A 20,142-nucleotide genomic window follows, 5' to 3' on the forward strand; every position below is an offset into this window, starting at 1 on the left:
ACCACAAACAAGCGGGTGAATTGGAAAAGAAATTGGTTTCTTAAAACTACTCGTATCAAAATACCTGTTAAATCAAATTATGTTTGAAAATTACAAACCACAAATTATAACTCTTGCCTTTTGTACAAAATGAAGTTTTTTGGACATTAAAAAATGCAATTTCAGTTTACTTGTTACTTTAAGACTGCTCGCCGCCGGCTTTTGAAAATGTTCTCCTATCTTTTAACACTAGCAGGTCTATTGATCAATTATAATTTCGGCCAATGTTAAAAGAATAAAAATGTTTCTTTTTTTGTTATTTGTGAAGTTACTAATGAATTTCTTGAATTTAAACAGTCATGTTCTGTAAGTATAGGCCTATTTAAACCAAAACATTGTAGGTGCTTTCGTTCTAACAAACAAAAAAACAAACAAAGCAAGTACTATATTTTGCCAAATAACAAAACGAAACAAGTACAACTCCAAACTAGCTTTTGTGCCATGAAGTACATTTAAAAACACTCTAGCAAGTAATCATAGAATGGGACTCGAACCCACGACTTCTAGATCAATATTCCAGTGTAATATACCCCTGACGTAAATACTACTACTATAATGTACATTGACCCGAACCAATTGTACTTATTAGTACGGGTCTTTGGTACCCACTGCATCCTTAGATGCGAATCTATTACCAGCACAAGGTCTATAACACCAGGCTAGTACTCTAAAGAACGTGGGTTCGAGTCCCACACGAATATTGATGTGCTTAGAGTTAAATAAAGTTATGTCAGAGCAGGGAAACATTGTTTAACCAAAATCAAGTCAAGCATAAGTAGAACCTACCAACATGTTTTTAACGTCACATATTTTGTGTATAGTTTTTTTTTATGTAAAATTATTTAAATGAAATGGTAGGCATATAAAATTCATATTTAATGTGTGCTATGATTAATTTATTGTAGCTAAAGTTACAGATTTTGTATAAAATATTGTATTGTTATAATATGGTTTTGGAAAAAAAGAATGAAAAAATTCATATTTTTACACAACAAAGTCGGTTTTCTGGCAATAATTGTTTTTTCTGGCAACCTACCGAGAAAATATTTCATTACAGCTAATAGAAATATTACTATTTTGAACATTTTGATACCAAAATTTAATTAATTTAAATTAAGTCTCTAGCGTAAGTAAAACTCAACTTATATTTCAAAGAATCAAAATAAACATGATTCTGGTAAATTTGCTTTGTTGCTATGGTGACAAAAGGTGTATTGATACATGGTTATGATGTTTTTTATCTAATCACCATATTTTACAGTCTCCATTTACATAAAATGATTACGAACTGAAAATAATATGTGAAGCTCCATATTCTAAATATTTGATTTCAGGTAAAAATGAGATAATTCGATATACATAGCAATGGTTGCTATGGCGATAAAACACATTTTCTCATACATACGTTATTTTCATTATAACCTATTTGGCATTTCTTATTAAAATCAGTATCAGATGAGTTTTGCTTATGGAATGAAAAGTAATTGGACAATTTGTATAATTTTTACATAATTATCAATTTTGGAATTGTTGCTATGGCGAGGGATATTTTAATTTTTTTCATTTTTTATTCATTTTCCAATACCAGAGTATGTTTCTAGCAAGTTTCAATGATTATTGGTGAGTAGTTTTATGTAAAAAATGGCGGCCATTTTGATTGTGCGATTTGAACATGTTCCCCCAAGGGGATTCTGGCTAATTTTGAGTTGTGACCTTCCCAAGACATATATTTTCAAAAAATATCAAAATTAGCTGGTAGTTCTTCCATTGCCACCTCAACCTAAAAATAGCCTCTAATCTACCCACCAAAATTGAATATGTTTTTGTGTATAAAAAACATTGATTTGTATGCATCAATTATCTAAGTTATGTATCTGATTATATTGGAACAGGTAGAATCTGATGACCATTGAACCAATCTGCCATATAAATTGCACCATGATGTATTCATTGTATAAGCAGCATAGGGCAATATAGTATAATGTAATGATAATATGTGTCTACATATAGTAACATACAGTCTACTATAAAGTTGAATAGATTAACACAGTGCTGTTAATGTCTTTCAATTTAAATTAACATTTTACAGAAACATAAAATAACAAAATAATTAAATTTCATTTCATTTGACACCAAACACAATGACCATTAACTTCCCAAAACTGACCGTTCCCCACTTCTCACCCAAGTTTTTTTTGGTAAATGTTGACACCCATACCTACCAGAATCAAGTGAAATTGGCTTCCTTTAAAAAATGTTCACATATTAAACCTTACACTGCATAGGGATACTAAATATCAACATTATAGTTAGTTGTTATTGCACAATGATCCGATTTTGAAATGCCGCTACATAATAATGCTAATTTATTACACTGGAAAAGTCCACAGCTGTTTATCAATGTGTCGGTGAGATGTTCGCTCATTGAGTTTGCAGGTGCCGTATACGGATCAGTGTGCCAATTTATTTCTGGGAGATTAAATTAACCAAGGATAAAAACATCGCTCTTAATGTATTGCAACATGGCTGTTCCAACTAACGTGGTAAACTTTTGAAGGTCTTCTGCTCCAGAATTTGGTTGAGGTATAGTCCTACACTCAAGCTCCTCCTCCATGCAAGTTTCAGTTCAATCCACATACTCTGATGTTTCATTCTCCAAGTGGCCCTATCTATTGCCCTTGAAAATATCATTCACAAGCATGAGGATTCCTTCTCTACGTCGACCAGAGCCTCTATCCTTTCTAAATAGTGTACAGTGTAGGATCGACAATGACCATTAACGCCCCAAAACTGACCGTTCCCCACTCCTTACCCAAGCTTTTTTTGGTAAATGTTGACACCCATACCTACCAGAATCAAGTGAAATTGGCTTCCTTTAAAAAATGTTCACATATTAAACCTTACACTGTATAGGGATACTAAATATCAACATTATAGTTAGTTGTTATTGCACAATGATCCGATTTTGAAATGCCGCTACATAATAATGCTAATTTATTACACTGGAAAAGTCCACAGCTGTTTATCAATGTGTCGGTGAGATGTTCGCTCGTTGAGTTTGCAGGTGCCGTATACGGATCAGTGTGCCAATTTATTTCTGGGAGATTAAATTAACCAAAGATAAAAACATCGCTCTTAATGTATTGCAACATGGCTGTTCCAACTAACGTGGTAAACTTTTGAAGGTCTTCTGCTCCAGAATTTGTTTGAGGTATAGTCCTACACTCAAGCTCCTCCTCCATGCAAGTTTCAGTTCAATCCACATACTCTGATGTTTCATTCTCCAAGTGGCCCTATCTATTGCCCTTGAAAATATCATTCACAAGCATGAGGATTCCTTCTCCACGTCGACCAGAGCCTCTATCCTTTCTAAATAGTGTACAGTGTAGGATTGCAAGTTCAGCATCAAGTATGTTGTTATTAGACAAAGTTTCGTTAGCGCAATTATATCAAATTGCAAAGAATGAATATTAGCTTACAATTCCGAGCTGTTAATGTCCAATGTATTCTTTAGAATTCTGTTAGCAAAAAAGACCATCGCTACTTGATGTAGGCATGTCTGGGTTTACTGGCCCTGTTTTTACTCGACGTTTCCCTATCGAATCAAGCAACTTGTTCGCAAATTCGCAATAAAATTGGCATAGTAAATCGTATTTTTCCTAGAAAATGAGTACTACAACGACGTATGTAAATGGCATGACGAACTTACGACTTCTATTGAATTGTGCTCTATATTTGAACACATGAAGGATTTCAGCATTCCACAGCAGACTCGTCTGTAATACGTCACCCAATTCGATTTGTCGCTATGAACATCGACGAGAGAGTGCTCCAACAGGCCTACGTTTTAAAGCTTTCCCTTCCCAAGAGTGCTTAATTCACACTAATTACATGGTGTAACTTCAATATCCAGGCTCTAATTCAATGCAGCAAATAGTGCGAGTGCAATAAAAGAGCGAAACAACATATATTCACATCCATAAATAACAGTAAATTCATGTAAATTGCAGAGTACAACTTGCTCCATTTAACGCAGCAGAAATGTTTTTTAGCTTTAGTAAATTTTGTGTTAACAAGTTTTTAATTACCAATGAAAAATGACAATTATTACACTAATTGACATGTGTAAATGTTGCATCTATATATACAAGTTCTAGAAACATTTCTAAAGTGTCACTGGCATTGTAATACTGCTATTTGTTGATACCGCTTTACGTTCTATATAAAGTCATAAAAAATAACACGAATTTAATTTGTCACTTTGACGAATTATAGGTGATCATTTTTATAATTTTTACTGACAGTTAATTTTGAAAAATATGCACGTACGTTAAAATACGATCACAAAATTTTGATATTTGCCATGACCTGATGCATATACGCTTTTCGATGGTAATACTGTATTAGGCCTATGCATGTGACTGATTTGTGTGCGATCCTAGTTTTATTTTTAACAATCTGAGTTGATTGAAACATATTTTCAAGTGCATGAAATTTTTATAAAGGTCAATATCAAATGTATAATCAATTTTAAAATCTCCTAATAGTGTAAGTTCTTTGTTCTCATTTGATACTTGTTCAAGCATATTTTCTAACTTGTCAAAAAGATAAATAAGAATATTTTCAATAAAGTTAATTATTTGAGCAAGCACATACTGACATTTGAGCGAAAATCTGGTACAAAATTACCAGAATGCGCTCTGTTGAATGTGATAATCTCCAAAGAAAGAAAAAAATCCTAGTTTTTAAATTCAAGTGGCCCTTTGATGACGTCACAAAATTTGTTACGTCAAATATGTACATGAATTCATATCTAAAACTAAATTGCTTCCAGAATAAGTTAAATAAATTGGGAGTCATCGTTCATTCTTTTTAAGATAATTAAAAACAAGGCCAACAGCCATAAGTCGCGTGCTCTCAGAAAAAAATGAACTTTCAAAAAGTAATGTACTTTAAAACTTTTCTGTACATCAAAACAGTTAAAAAAGTACAGAAAAGCGATAAAACGCATAGTGATACCGGACCGACAGACAGACCGACAGACCGACCGACCGACATAGTGAACTATTGAGTCGCGTCCACGCGACTAAAAATAAAGAAGAAGAATAAAGATTTCATAACAATAACAATTATTATATTGTAAATGATCACATAATAATTCCATATATTTAAGAATAAATATGTGAAGAGAAACCGATTACATGCTTAATAGTACATTAATTCAGCAGTAAATGATAGATAGCATACTGATTAGGCCAAATTTTATATTATTAATCTTCAAACAAAACTGAAACTGGGCGTGCAGATTATGATTAAGATTATGCAAATTAGGTCCAAACTACTTTAAAATTAAAAGGTAATATTTTTCATTTACCAGAAACTTCTGGAAATATGACATACAATCTGGTGATACCGGAATGCAAGGCGGATTTACCAGCTACACTGAGTGATGGTTTTTGGGTAGACGACACTTGGACGTCTCTACGATGTAAGTCAAAGCAGTGGACAATGGCGGAAATAAAGCAGTGTGTGAAAGGAAAACAACTCTACTTCTTTGGAGATTCCACAACAAGACAATGGAATGCGGGTTTACTAGATCTTTTAGGTCTCAGTAAAAGCAATAAAACTAAAAATCTTAACGGCAAAAGAACATATCATTCAAGTGACGTAGTAAATTTGACATTTACTTTCCATCCATATACAATAGGAAGGAATCCGATGCGATACCGCATTGGTAAGTGGGAATATGAGATCTTGGATAACCTCGACTTTAGCACATGTAATTACATTATTATGATCAGTCCATGGGCTCATTATACACAGTGGGTGAAAGAACGGTATATAGAAAGACTTTACCTCTTGCGTCAAACAATACTGAGATTACGAAAGCGTTGTCCTAATACCATTTTGGTTGTCAAAACCCCAAAACCTCGAAATCATGATACCCGCACTTCTCTTCTATATACCGGTGATAGATTAATTTACGATATACCTAGCTTGTTTCTTGATATCTTTAAAGATTTTGGAATTCATATTATTGACGTATGGGATATGAATTTGGCGTACCCATCACCGAATACAATTCACATGCCAATGCAAGTTATTTATCAGGAGTTATATCTGTTTCTTTCTCATGTTTGTAAAGTTAAATAGTGTTCCATCAAATTGGATTGTAGAGTATAGAATTTGTTTTATTCTATAATTATGGGTGCGCATAATTGTTGGTCACGTGTTGTAATAATCGTAGCATTTGTAATAATCCGTCGCAATTTAGTAACAAAAATGTATGTCTTTTGAGCCCCTTCACAGAGCTGTGTGCCAGGAATATTACGGGATTATACCATTACTATGCCGGTATGGTTTTCTTTGAGAACGGGTCGTCTTGGCATCATGCCGACATCGACCTGCTTTAGACCTAGTAATATTACTAGGGATATTCCCCGCAATGCCAGACGGGCATTCTGTGAGAACGTAACGCCGTTATATTCCGGGGTTATATTTAATTCCCCGTCGAGGCTTTGACACCTTGCGCGGTTACCAAATAATAACGTCGAACTGGAGAGATAATGATATAAGATAGCTGCTAAAATAAGGGGACAAGAAGAAATGTGTAGCATAATTTATAGGCCATAGCTCTTTGTTGGTGCCTGACCCTTCGTCGCCTTGTAAATTGTTCAGCCTTCTAAGGTGTTTTACAGATTGCCGATGACGGCTAATTAATTGCTGTACCTGTATAATATATGGACAATATACTGTACATAGCATGTATTGCATAAATATTCTATAAGGAAGATAATAATCTGTAACTTAAAATTCGCCGCCATATATCGCTAGACAAAAATAATAACAATAAAGGACGCCCTTAATAATTATTTTGTCAGAGACTTTTTATTGGTTATACTCACTCTTCTGCTTAAAATTCCATGCAACAGTAACATTCCTAATTACATAGCCAACTCTAACAGCTTTCTCTAACTCCGTTGATACCTATGTCCCGGTCAGGCACCTTTCATTTTCATTATGGTTGCATGATTCCTGACACATATTATCAACACATGTTCGACATAAAAGAAACAAAAGTTTTCCATCACTCCTATAAGGAAGAACAGGGTTAAACAGCTTTTTTGGAGGACTAACTGTGCATTGAACCAGACCAAAATACTCACGAATATCTGTAGACATATCTTTGAAAGCTAACTTTTCAGGATGTTCGATCGGATATGTTCCGTATTTGTTGCAGTATGGATAAAGGCTAGTGAAGTCAACATAGCAAATCTGCTCATCATCTTTAACTTGGTAAAACAATCTAGCTGCATTGGTTCTCCCTAATAAAAAAGCTTCTCGAGGGTTTAAGTGTAGGAGGAATAGCAAAAATGACGGCTAATTCCGTAGGGGTTAAAACCTTCTTAATGTTATTCCACTCATGCTCCAAAATTTCAATATACTGGTACTGGGAAACGTCTGTTTCAGATTTTCTCTGTGTTTGTAGATATGAATATGCCATGCTTAAACCAGTGAAAGGATTTTTGTCTTGTGGACGATAGAACTTGGTACAGCCATGATACAAACATCCCATAAATTCAAATATGAAGTTTGGTTCAAACGAAGCCACATCAACTTTATATCTACCAAAGCATTTCTCATTACCATTACAAGCATGATGAATATGGATTCCACGTTGTTTTGATCCATAACTTAACCACTTCATACTGGCAAAAGAATGAGTATCTGTAGTTAAGTAATCTGCTGGTGGAAAAGAGCAATTGTATTCGGCTTCAAAAAGTTCCTAGAAAATACAAAATTACAGGCTGAGGTTATGGTTATTAAACCGTTAGAAAACGGATCGACCCTTTCTTGATCTATACCATTAACAAGAACAGTTTAAATACGTGTCTAAATGAAAAGCAACAACGCCTAAGAATGTCCACGTCATTAACGCAATAATCAATTAACTGACTCTTTAAATCAAACATTTCACCTCGCTTCTGCTCGTACCAAATAAGAAAATCATTCCGGGCCGATTCAGACATCTTGTCAGCGGGATATGGACCTACATAGTTTGCATTACTAACTGTGTTAAACTTATGAGGAACGTAATTAGCAAATCCTGTGTTTTCCCAGGGAAGAGTTACATTCTTCCCTGGTTTTCCTATAATTCTCATACAAAGATTTCCTTTGTTTTCCTAGCCCTGTAAGAAACCCAATTGTTAGCCTAGGACTTTAATTAGCAAGCCCTATGTTTTCCTCTCATACAATAGATTTCTCTTGTTTGCCTAGTTGTAAGAAAACACATGTGATATACTCTATACAAAGCCTCCACCTTGTTAAAACTATACATCCTATTGTTAATTAATTAAAATTAGATTTCTATGTCATGACCACCATAATTCTACGAAAACACCTGTATAATCCAATTAATACCCATTTGTTTTCCTAACTTTAATCAAGTAGATTTCTTACTGTTTCCCTGTACTTATCCTTCTCCTATAGAAACTCCTTTGATAGCCTAGGACTTTTATTAGCAAACCCTTTGTTTTCCTATAATTCTCATACAATAGATTTCCCTTTTTTTGCCTAGGCTTGTAAGAATACTACTCACAATCGCAATTGTTTCGTCGCCGTTTACCACAATCGCAAGGGTTTCGTCGCCGTTTATCACAATCGTATTGGTTTCTTCGCCGTTTCCCACAATTGCAATGAGTTCTCGGCTGGTTACCACAATCACAATGAGTTCTTGGCTGTTTCCCACAATCGCAATGAATTCTTGGCCGGTTACTACAATCACAATGAGTTTTTGGCCGTTTACTAAAATCACAATGAGTAGCTTGCCTTCCCTCCTGGCATTATGTATGAAGTATTTGCCTGCGCCTGCGCCTAATCTGTTTCCTCCTCTGAGAACTAACACTGGGCTGCTACCTCTTAGTTTTATGTCCAGATCCCTACTCTCTTTTTCATTGTTCTTTCTAAACCAAACCACAATTCCACGATTTGCATAATAATGCTACATTACTAATTTGCATCATAATACAGTTCGACACTTGTACGCATAAAATGCATTACACTCGCACCTTCACGTGACAAAACCCATCTCACAAAAGAACAGAAAGATTTTTATGGGGACCGAATCTAAGCTAAAAAACATTTTCTAAAACAAAAAAAACGCTTACAGAACCACATACAGTATGATAGAAAATGTTCAGAAAGTAAGTGCAATATTAGTAAATTATAGTACTCTTGAATATTTGTGCAAATTAAAAAAAACAGACCTCCCAGAAATTATCTGATTTTTTTTATTATCATAAATAAAGATTGTTTTTGAATTGTAGTCTGTTACTGTATACCTTATACATTTTTATTCACACAATCATAAATTGGGACTAAAACATCATCACTGTGACAACTCAAAACGCGTTTGTAAGTTGGTAAGACTACTTGTACTATGTTCTAGTAGTATACATTGAAAGCACAAAACAACTGCAGCATTAATATAATACCTTATATACTTTCCAGAATTAAATTATAATGTGCTAATATTGCTATGTTTGTGTTCCTCGGGCATAGGACGGTATTTCTTTATTATGTCGATGTTCTGCATATGGATTTTACAGAAAATAAAACACTTTTCTATTTGTAGTTGCAATTAATGACTGTATTTTATAACAGTTTAATTGTGTTTTAGTTTTTCATTTTTATCGATTATTATGTGTAAATTAAGCCTACAATAACGAACCCAAAAATTCTCCCTTCAAGGAACTGCTACCCTCCCTCAATAATAAACCTTTCAACCCCCTTCCTTCTTTCCCCAAACAAATCAAAATAAATTTCCATCATACTGTAATCGTTTAATGTTTTAATTTCCTTACCTTCTGTATTTTACACCTTTAGTGATAATAAAAATCTTTTTTACAGCAGAAGAAATGAAATAGAGTCTTGTTTAAAGATGGCATAAATGACAAATTGTAGGCAAACAGATTTATAATTATTAGGTTTTTATTTGCACGGTATAACTCTACCCTCACATGATTTTTATAAAAAACAAGATATAATTCAATTGTATGTGTGTTAATTAACTTAAACAGATCTATGATTATTTTAAAACCCTCGTTAGTCTTCGATAAACTCAAGTTATGTAAACATGGTGTATTAGTTGTAGACAATTCATTATTTATCTTTACCAACGATAACAGTTTACTGTAGCCAAAGTAAAGTCTAAAGGTTATTAGCCTGAGATACTGTATCTTCATCAGTAACGTCAGGCCCGAGCCAAGTTCTATTGAAATGCCATGACTTTTGTGTAAATGTTTTCACCTGAACAGGTTATGTAAGTATACAATAATAATTTTTACTCGAGTCTAGGACTTACTCATTTTCTCCTCCTCCTCCTCCATCTGGACACTATTGAGTAAAAAGTGCGATTTATAAAGTACTACTCCTCCCTTATTCGTTGTAGTATGGAGCTGGGATTCGGCATGAATATACTACAGGGATATGTCCTCAAGGCTATAGAGCCGGATTTTTAAATTTCAAACTGGATGCAGCCATATCACGTCTCAAAGATGGTACCGTATAGCCGTATGCTTTTTTGTTAATTAATTTGTTTAATTAAGAAGCCACAATGTGTGACACACACCTCAGCGTTTTGTAGTTATATGCGGCTTCTTGGCGTAGTGGTTATCACGTTTGCTAACACCCAGAAGGTCCCCGGTTCGAGCCCGGGCGAAAACTTTTTTTTTTAAACTTTATGGTGAAAAGTACTGTATACGCAATATGATATACATAGTATATCTTATTTTTATTATTTTTTTACATACTTATTTTGTGTAATCGGTAATTATCACTTTTACACATGTTTATTTTGCTTTGTGCTTATTACCATATTTATTTGTAATTTAAATGGATTAAAAAACTTTGTGTAACCCACATTTTTGGTGTAAGAGGTTTCGTAGTGTAGTGGTTATCAAGTCTGTACGCAGAAGGTCCCCGGTTCGAGCCCTGGCGAAACCTATTTTTCTTAAACTTTATGGTGAAATATACTGTTTACGTAATATGATATAGAGTATATCTCGTTTTATTACTCGGGGTACCTGAGTCTAGGACTTCTTCTTCCATCCGGACACTATTGAGCAAAACGTGCGATTTATAAAGTGATATTCCTCCCTTATTCGTTGTAGTATTGAGCTGGGATTTGGCATGCAGGGACATGTCATCAAAGCTATAGAGCCGGATTTTTTAATTTCAAACCGGACGCAGCCATATCACGTCTCGAAGATGGTACTGTATAGCCGTATTTGGTAGCGAGGTTATTGATGTGTATGTGACGTCACATCCGTCTTATGACGTCATTACAGTTTCTTTTGCTGTACCCCGAGTATCGCACATTTGTGCTTGTTAAAAGTTATGCTTGGTTCCCACTAGCGACACAATGTATGGAAATGCCCTTTCAATCATTGCGTTTTCCCCCACCTGCGTGAAATCAAACCTACAAGTATTGCTTCGTCGGTTCTCACTTGTGATTAAGCAATACACTACAGCACTTTGTGTCGTTACGTCGCTGCGTTGCGTTCTAGTGAGAACCACGCTTAACATAAAATGGACCTCTGACCACACTCAATTTGGATTTAGTTGATAGATAGATAGAAGTAGTTACAGATAGTGGTATACGATGTATTTATTTAAAATATCTATTGTAATTAATGCTTTTTAAATTGAAGTTTGTTAAAAAATAGTTTATAATATTGATGATGTCTTCAGTTTCTTGTATTTATGATGATTAATTTTGCTTAGCAATAAAATTTGTTATTAGAATAGAAATAAAGAGGAAAAGAAAAGAGATTATGGAGCAGCTATTCCAGAATATTAAAGTTAGGAAAAATAACACATTGTAAAAAAGTTGTATTTACAGCGTTTAAATCATTTATCCAATAGCATACTGTATTCAATCAAACTATCGCTATTATTTATTTTATTGTCAAATTACGAAAATTAAAACATTTACCATTTACATTGTCAACAAGGTACGAGGTAGCCACGGAAGGTCGCTGGTCTCCTGGCCTTTCCATCATGCTACGCAAACAAAATTTTCAGTATGCTACTCAGTAGTAACATAATTGAATATATATATATATTCACTATATAATTAAATGTATTATTAATGGTTTTATTATTCATAATGAAAACGTCTATTAACCTTCCTAACGTTTAATGAAAAGTGTCTTTATTGGTAGTCTGATCTTCAGCTCTGTGCGCTGAACGTTTTCTCAAAAAGGCAACATTGATCATAAATTGACCCCTGTGGAACAGAATAGTCCAGTACAAAATAATCGTACTTCGAATTCCCTACACACACTCTTTGTGGACGGCCAGAAAGGTATGAGGAACACCAATCAAGAACCTTGCCATCCAGCCCTATGTAATGCTTGAGTCGCGCCAACAGAACAGCATTGTCAACTGTGTCAAAAGCTGCACTGAGATTGAGTAAACTAATCATCTATCTATCATAAAATGAAAACAATGATAATAGAAATAATGAAAATAATAACAATTGCTTTTCATAATATTATTATTAAATAGTAATGGTAATTATATCATTGATAGTTTTCTTATTATCTTATTTGTTTTATATCAATATCTTTATTCATTAATATAATACATAACATAATATCATCTTCATTATTAATATTACAACTAGTATTTCTATTATTAACAATATTAATATTATTAATATCATTATTACATTAATTGTTTATATTTTTTTTCGTTTAGACACTAAGGACTACCGGTAACTATGCATGCGTCAGGGGCCAGAAGAAAAGTAAAAAAGAAATCAAATGAGGCGGCTATACCGGATGATGATGGAAGTAGCCGAAGGAAACGAGGACCACTGTTGGTGGGGCTGAGACGGTACCTGAACAATTGTGTATCTTTCCCGGCTGAAGACCGGAAGGATGCAAATGAGTTAGTTGAAAGTATTAAACAAGGTTTTCAGCAACTTGCACAAGATGACCGCAGTACACCGTATACCTTTGGTAACATCATGTGCCTAGGCAGTAGTTATGAAGGACTAAAGGTTATAGCACCTAATGAGTTCGATCTCGCAATACCAATAACTTTGAAAAATGTACATTTTGGATACCAACAGGCTGACAGCGAATGCGAAGCGCCCGGGTACTTTTTCATTACAAAGAATGGACGTCAATCAAACAAAAAAAGATGTGATACTGCCACTTTCTACAAAGAATACTTGAGTCCTATCATGATGAAAAAAACTATTGAATCTATAACAAAGAAAGTGTTACGTTACTTGGAGTTACCAAAAGATTGTGCTAAGATAACTCATCATGGACCTGCGCTTACAATAGAATTTCGAATTCCGGAGAATGATGATGATGATGAGGACGATGACGATAACGATAAAGACGATGATGATGACTTTTCTGCTTTTGTCTTGGAAGATGATTACAATGAAGACGATTATGAAAGCGATGATGATTATGGTTCCTATGATGACTGGGAAGATAGCGATGATGATACAAATGACGACGATTATGATGAGGATGAAAAAAGTAAAGCTATCGAGTTACTGCCGTTCAGTATCGACATCGTTCCTTCAGTTAAGTTAAAAGATAAGGATAAGGATAGAGTAAGATTATTTGTTGCAAAGCCTCATCCTAAAGCTGACATAAAAGACGACGATAATATATACAATATGCTGTGGCAGGAGAGTTTTTCAGAAATGGAGAAACGAATTATCACCAAAATGGATAAGAAGAACGAATGCCGCCGAGACTGTCTTAAAATTATGAAGGCAATCCGAATTAAAAGAGGTTCTAGTCAACTTAGCATGCTTACCTCATATCATCTGAAAACATGTATGCTTCATCTGAACGCTGATAAGAGAATTGGACCTTGGCATCAAGAATACCTTGATGACCGTTTTAAGGACTTTGTACGGAAACTTATTCACTTCCTGAAAGAGAAAAGAATGCCACATTTTTTTGCTCCTTCTATTGATCTGTTTGCTCTCATACAAGATCGTAAATTGCATGATGCTAGACGCTGGCTTAGTCAAATAATTGTATCCGATGATAAAATCATCAACGAACTTCTGTCCGATTGTTGAGACTATATTCAATCGCTTTAGTTAAGTCAAAGGCCTAATCATCTATATTGATTGATAAAAAAAAATGGTTGATAATTAGTATTCCAATGTCATTGCGGACTTTTAGGACTAATATAACTAACAAGTGGTCGTTGCGCTCCCGCACTTGATGCAATGCATAACGTGATATGTCATTCACAATGCAATGTAAATAACACCCTAGAAACGCGAAGTTAGGTATAAATAAACGCTCCTAATGGATGATGAAACATTAGGTGATCTTTAAACAAATATACTAATATTAAAACTTCTTTTATAAAGTGTATACTATGTTTAAGTATTTAAAGCTCGGATGTGGTCTGACTATAACACGATGTAAAATAATGCGTGAATTGTGAAAGCAAAATATTGTTACATTACTAATTTGCTTGATATTTTTGGATTGATGACTTTTAATTTTTTTTCGAAATTAACAATAACACTACATTAAATTAATTTCAATTATTTTGGCATGAAAATAGTTATAAAATTTCATATTTTATGTATAAAATATATAGCTTACTTACTACATATATAGGCCTATAAATACAGAATAATGAATTGTTTTGTATAATGTAAATGTTTTTATCTTTAAGAAAAATCTTTTTTAACTTAAGGCACTGAAATTTGGTATTTGTGAAACAATACAAATCAATATAAAAATCGACTTGAGGTAAGATTAATGTTACGTGGAAAATTAAGTAAAATATGTAAATGGTGGGTAGTATGAAGTACTGTATATTGTAAATAAAATTAATAATAAATATTTCAAATAATTCAAAGGCACCACTTTCCAAATTATTTATTGTCATCTTGCCTCTGTCAGATAATATAATCATTATTATAATCACCTGTTTGGTGAAGGTCTTACCACCCGCTTGTTCACTGTCTTTCGAACTTAATCGAGATATTATCAAAACCTAGATTTGTACCAAAAATGAAGATCGTACCTCAAACAGTCAATCAAAAGAGAAGATACCATATAATACTTTTACACTGTAGAGATGATTTTCAATCAAATAGAAGATACGAGATAATTGTTATTAAATATCAAATATGTTTTTCAAAAAGTAAAGCAGATGGATTTTCATTTTTCCTTTCTTGTGGTATGAATTAAAATACATAAGAACACCTGTCAGAATAATGAATCAATTGAGTATAATTCTCTAGCATTAATGTCTACTTTTTTACCTGCACAGGGGCTTCGGATGCACCAAACATCAAACAAAAGTAAAAAGTGGATATAAATGGAAGGTAAGTATTTTATTCAATTATATCAAATATATTTATTGTTTTAAGCGAAAAAAAATTGGTTTTGGTGTGAGCCAAATAGTCAGCTTTATAAATAATTCTAATTACCTTCTTCTGCAAAATGTACTTTTATAAGTGTTGACCCATATTTCGCAACAATAAGTAATGTATGGTAATACTAATGAATTATACAAAATAAAGAATACACTACTTTAAATTTATATATTACACCGATATTTTTAGCAATTTTTGTTTGTATACCTTTAGTAATGTTTTTCCAATTTAATCTACAATCTATTTCGATCAATCTATTCTATTCCAAGGAATGTTGTGCTATAAACACGATCAATTTCAAAATCGTTTATTGTTACTTTGTTTTCACAACTAACGTTTTTGGAATGGAAGATTATATAATTTGTTTTTTATGTTTACCGAAAACAAACCAAATGTGAAGTTTATTTAACTCGTTTCTGACAATAATATAACATGTATGTTGTATATTGTTACCAAAGGTTGGTATCATCAGCAAATAAGATAAAACTAAGCAATGGGGACGCACGATAAATATCATGTATAGGCCTATACAGTAAAAATAAAGAGGGTCCTAAAATGTAGCCTTGTGGTACATCGCATTTAATTTCTATAGACTCAGACGTTACATTATGAACTGTTACTCATTGGATCCGGTTTGATAAATAACTTTTTAACAACTGTGAAGCCACACCTCGAACTCCGTAATATTCTAATTTGTTTAACAATATGCCATGGTCAAGTGTGTCAACATACGTGGGTGTAACTATAGACGATCAATTTAGTTGGAACGAGCATACACAAAGTGTCTATTCTAAAGCTGACGTTCTGTTGTATTGCCTGGTATTCAAATAAAAAAAACATCAATCAAATAATAAAATAACTAAAGCAGCATGTAATTGGTGTAGAAATTGAAAGTATAGGTAATCTTAGTTAGAGTTAGAATTAGTTAGCTTTTCCTAAGCTCAGGAAAACAAATGTCATGTATGTAATATTATGAGACAATAAATTGAATCTTGAAGTTTTTTAGATCTATAAAGACGCCGACAGAGTAATTTGCCTTGTCCAATGCAGATGTAATATCTTCTTTAGGTTAAGGCATGTGCTGTGAAATGATTTGGTCGAAAACTAAATTGTCCACTATATAACAAATTATATTAATAAATGACATTAATCTTTTGTTAAACATCTTTTCTAATATTTATATTGAGTAAACAGATGTTGTTCAGAGTCTAGCTAATAATTAATAATGAACTAATACTCAAAGCGCTATGATCTTCACAAAATAGCGCTATATAAATGTCGCATTATATAGAAACAGGTATTATCTTTGCACTCTTAAGCATAATTTGAAATGTTACACATTCTAATGACAGATTACATAACGTGTTACATGTTGAAAAATTTCATATATTACTCTTTTTACCATAGGCATATCGATACTTATCATAGCAATATTTAATTATAAAATCTGATACTTCCTTTAAAACTTCTAACACTATCTAAAATAATTTGTACACTTTCACTCATATATTAATATCATCATAATATGGAATATAGTTAGCTAATTCAGAGTCAACACTTGAAAAAAAAAATGATTATAACCATCTGTATTATTGTTGGGATGAGTTGAATTATTATTTTTATTCTTTCGATTTGCTAAATCATTTAATATCTTCCAAGTGCCCATAATGTTCTTTTCTTTCTCTTTCAAAACTTTACTGTAATATGTACTACGAAAGTTAGTTAGTATTATTTTTATATAACTTGCCCTACCATAATCAAATTTGCTATGTTACCTGGGAAGCAATATTTTTTCCGTACATAATTTAAGGACCCCTCATGAAATATCACAAAATAAATATTCAGAACTTATCAGTCATTATGCATAGGCTGGTGTCATCCGGGCCTCTGTTTCCAGAGGCGTTGGCATGTTTCCGACAACCTTTCGGGTACACCGACTATAGGAGCAAGCGAAGCAAGTGAACCCTCTAGTAAATTAAATTTTCCAATCTTGGTCTCCAGATGTAGGCCTAATATTTTAATAAGCGTTATATTTGTGTATATTGTACAGCAAAATAAACGACACTGGAAAATACATTAGTTTGTAGGTAGCCTGAGTATCTAGACGTTACTCATTATTATACAGGAAACAAATGAGTATTAGTGGTGTGCATATCAACATATTACACATTTCTTTTTGGATATATAAATCAACAGTTTATTTCGCTCACGATGCCGGTGAATACTTATATGTATGGTTTGGCATAATGAATATTCATTATATTTATGTCTCACAACATATTCACTGTGCCGAATAGGCTCTCGTTCTGCTTACCTTGATAAGTGTATACTAACTAATAGAGCGCGGTCTACATCGTTTTTTAACTGCAGATTATTATACCTATTTTCTTTGCACACAATAATGAGTATGATTTAATAGTTTTAATTGTACAGTGACAACCTAAGGAAGCAATGTTCTGGGTATATAGTAGCTAAATAAATAGTACCAATATATTCAAAGATTCTGGTGAGTTTCTTGTATTGCTATAGAACTTTATGTTTTAAGGTCACAATGTTGTTAGGTAGGTTAATTATAAAAAAAAAAAAAATTGTTATGAGCATTTATTAGTCTGACACATGGGCGGGTTTCCAGACGAAGCACGTATGAGTGCATATTACCAGCAAGGAAAATACGAATTACAGAGAGGAATGTTAATCTAGATTTAGTGGTAGAGTGTAGAACATCATAATGGACAGGGAGTGAACAGATTTGGAGAATAATTGCACGAATGTTTTTTGATCATTTTGAATTTGGAGAGAGGTAGTAGTGGCGCCAGCGGGAGAAGGAACCATGGTACCCGACGGGAAGTGCTGTCATATTTCGGAGAAAATTGACTATGTTTGGATAGATATGATATTTTCTGATAACAAATAACACAATGCCCTGCTGAGTGTGCCCAATCAAAGATTTTTTTCTTTAAAACCGACTAAAATACTTTTAAATGTCTTCTGGAGGATCATCCCCATTGTCGGCACCAGCGAATGGATGGTAGCTTTACTCGCATTCTTTCCTCCCCATCATGAGTGTTTTACAGTATCCACAGCAACATTTCCCTACTCATCGATATCCTTTATCTATGTGTTTAACCACAAAAGAACTTTATCTTTTTAGTCTACAGCTCACTATGTCGGTCGGTTGGTCGGTTGGTTGGTCGGTAAACACTAACTTGAGCACGCTACTGCAGCCATGTATATGTATGAAATGTTCGTTTACAATGCATTGCACTTGGTTAATGTAATATTATAATACAATACATATATTATATAAATAACTTTCAATACATCTTATATCTCACTTCTACCATTGCATTTTTATATATAATAGTAAGGAAAAAATATATTTTCCTCTATTTTATACAATTTTACATTATCTTTTAGTGCACCAAGTAAGTAAACCTGATGCACTATGCCCAGTGTTCAATCCTTGAAAATGTACGTATAATTTAGCACAGAATTCTTTTGTTTTATAACTTTTTTATCTCTTTCAGGCAATCAAAAAATAGTTATATTTTACTTTACCTAAATATCAATATTATAAACGCTAATTTTATACCTTGCTAAATTGTTACGGTCCATATCTGACCACATTTTTATTTGCCTTTTCTTTATTTATTAAAAACTAACTATTGATTATAACTTCTAACTCAGCAGTAAAAATTAACCATGGACATTTTTTACAAGACCAAGTCTATGACTGACTTTACTTTTATAAATACAGAAAGTTAAAATGGAAAATATTTCATTAATTTTGACATCATATTTTCCAAGTACAATTTTATCCCAATACAATATTCACAATAATTGCAGTTGGACAAAATCCATAATTTTAGCTTACACTTAGTTGGTAAAATTTTATATAGAAACTTAAAATTTTAAAAAGCCACCCTTTTTATGTGTAACATACTCTTTACTTTGTTTTTCCAACATAGATTCCAGTCTATTAAACAATTTTGAAGTTGGTTTTCACATTTATCTTATGTTTTTGGTATGCACGCTTTATATGCTACATCGGTAAAAGTGGAAAAGAATTGTTTGACAGTTGTATAATTTTAAGTAACATTTTCCTCTATGTATCAACCTCTTTGAAGGTTCCTTCATCGTTTGTTTATTTCGTGTATCATGAATTATATATTAAACAAAATACATACCGAAAGAAAATTATATAACATTAGTAAATGTATCTTCTACAGTACATTTATTAGTTAAATGTTTACAATTTTAGATGGTGAGAATTATAGAACAAAAAAAAAATATTAGAAAATTATGAAAAAAGGTGGATAACAGAAAAGAAATATTAATGTTCTGATTCTAAGAACAGTAACGTGAGAATAACAATGAAATATTTATTATTATTATTATTAGAAATAATTGTATTAATCTGTTTAATTAAAGATGAAATGAATAAATCACCCGATTCTATAGCTGGTAAATGAATAAATAGTGGTTAACGCCACAAAAGAAAAAAAAAATGTTGCTGTGATATATACCTATGCTATATTTTATTCTTTTGTTGGACCCATAGTTCATAGTTGTATAATAAAAGGTACTAGCTATATCTGCATCAAGCAATCGGAATTTCACATTTATTGACATCTTTTAGGTTTTTTGTGTCTTTTGTTAAG

The 20,142-nt window shown here is 32.9% G+C and overlaps 2 protein-coding genes across 7 annotated transcripts in view; both read left to right on the top strand.

Annotated features, from left to right (window-relative positions):
• The window catches only part of LOC144848180 (NXPE family member 4-like), a 33,798-nt gene extending 27,573 nt beyond the window's left edge, over window positions 1-6,225 (top strand). For all 6 annotated transcript variants that reach the window (XM_078704887.1, XM_078704888.1, XM_078704890.1 and 3 more), the window contains one exon: window positions 5,417-6,225. In XM_078704887.1, coding sequence (XP_078561013.1) covers window positions 5,417-6,192 — 776 coding nt within the window. In that variant the 3' untranslated portion in view covers window positions 6,193-6,225. The remainder of the gene's footprint in view (window positions 1-5,416) is intronic.
• Window positions 6,226-12,823: 6,598 nt separating this feature from the next.
• Window positions 12,824-14,344, top strand: LOC144848239 (cyclic GMP-AMP synthase-like). The gene has a single exon (XM_078704953.1). The coding sequence runs from the start codon at window positions 12,824-12,826 to the stop codon at window positions 14,156-14,158; it is 1,335 nt and encodes a 444-aa protein (XP_078561079.1). The 3' UTR covers window positions 14,159-14,344.
• The last annotated feature ends 5,798 nt before the right edge of the window (window positions 14,345-20,142 follow it).

This window comes from Antedon bifida, chromosome 7, assembly GCF_963402885.1.
Source record: "Antedon bifida chromosome 7, ecAntBifi1.1, whole genome shotgun sequence".
In the NCBI taxonomy this organism is placed as follows: Eukaryota; Metazoa; Echinodermata; class Crinoidea; order Comatulida; family Antedonidae; genus Antedon; species Antedon bifida.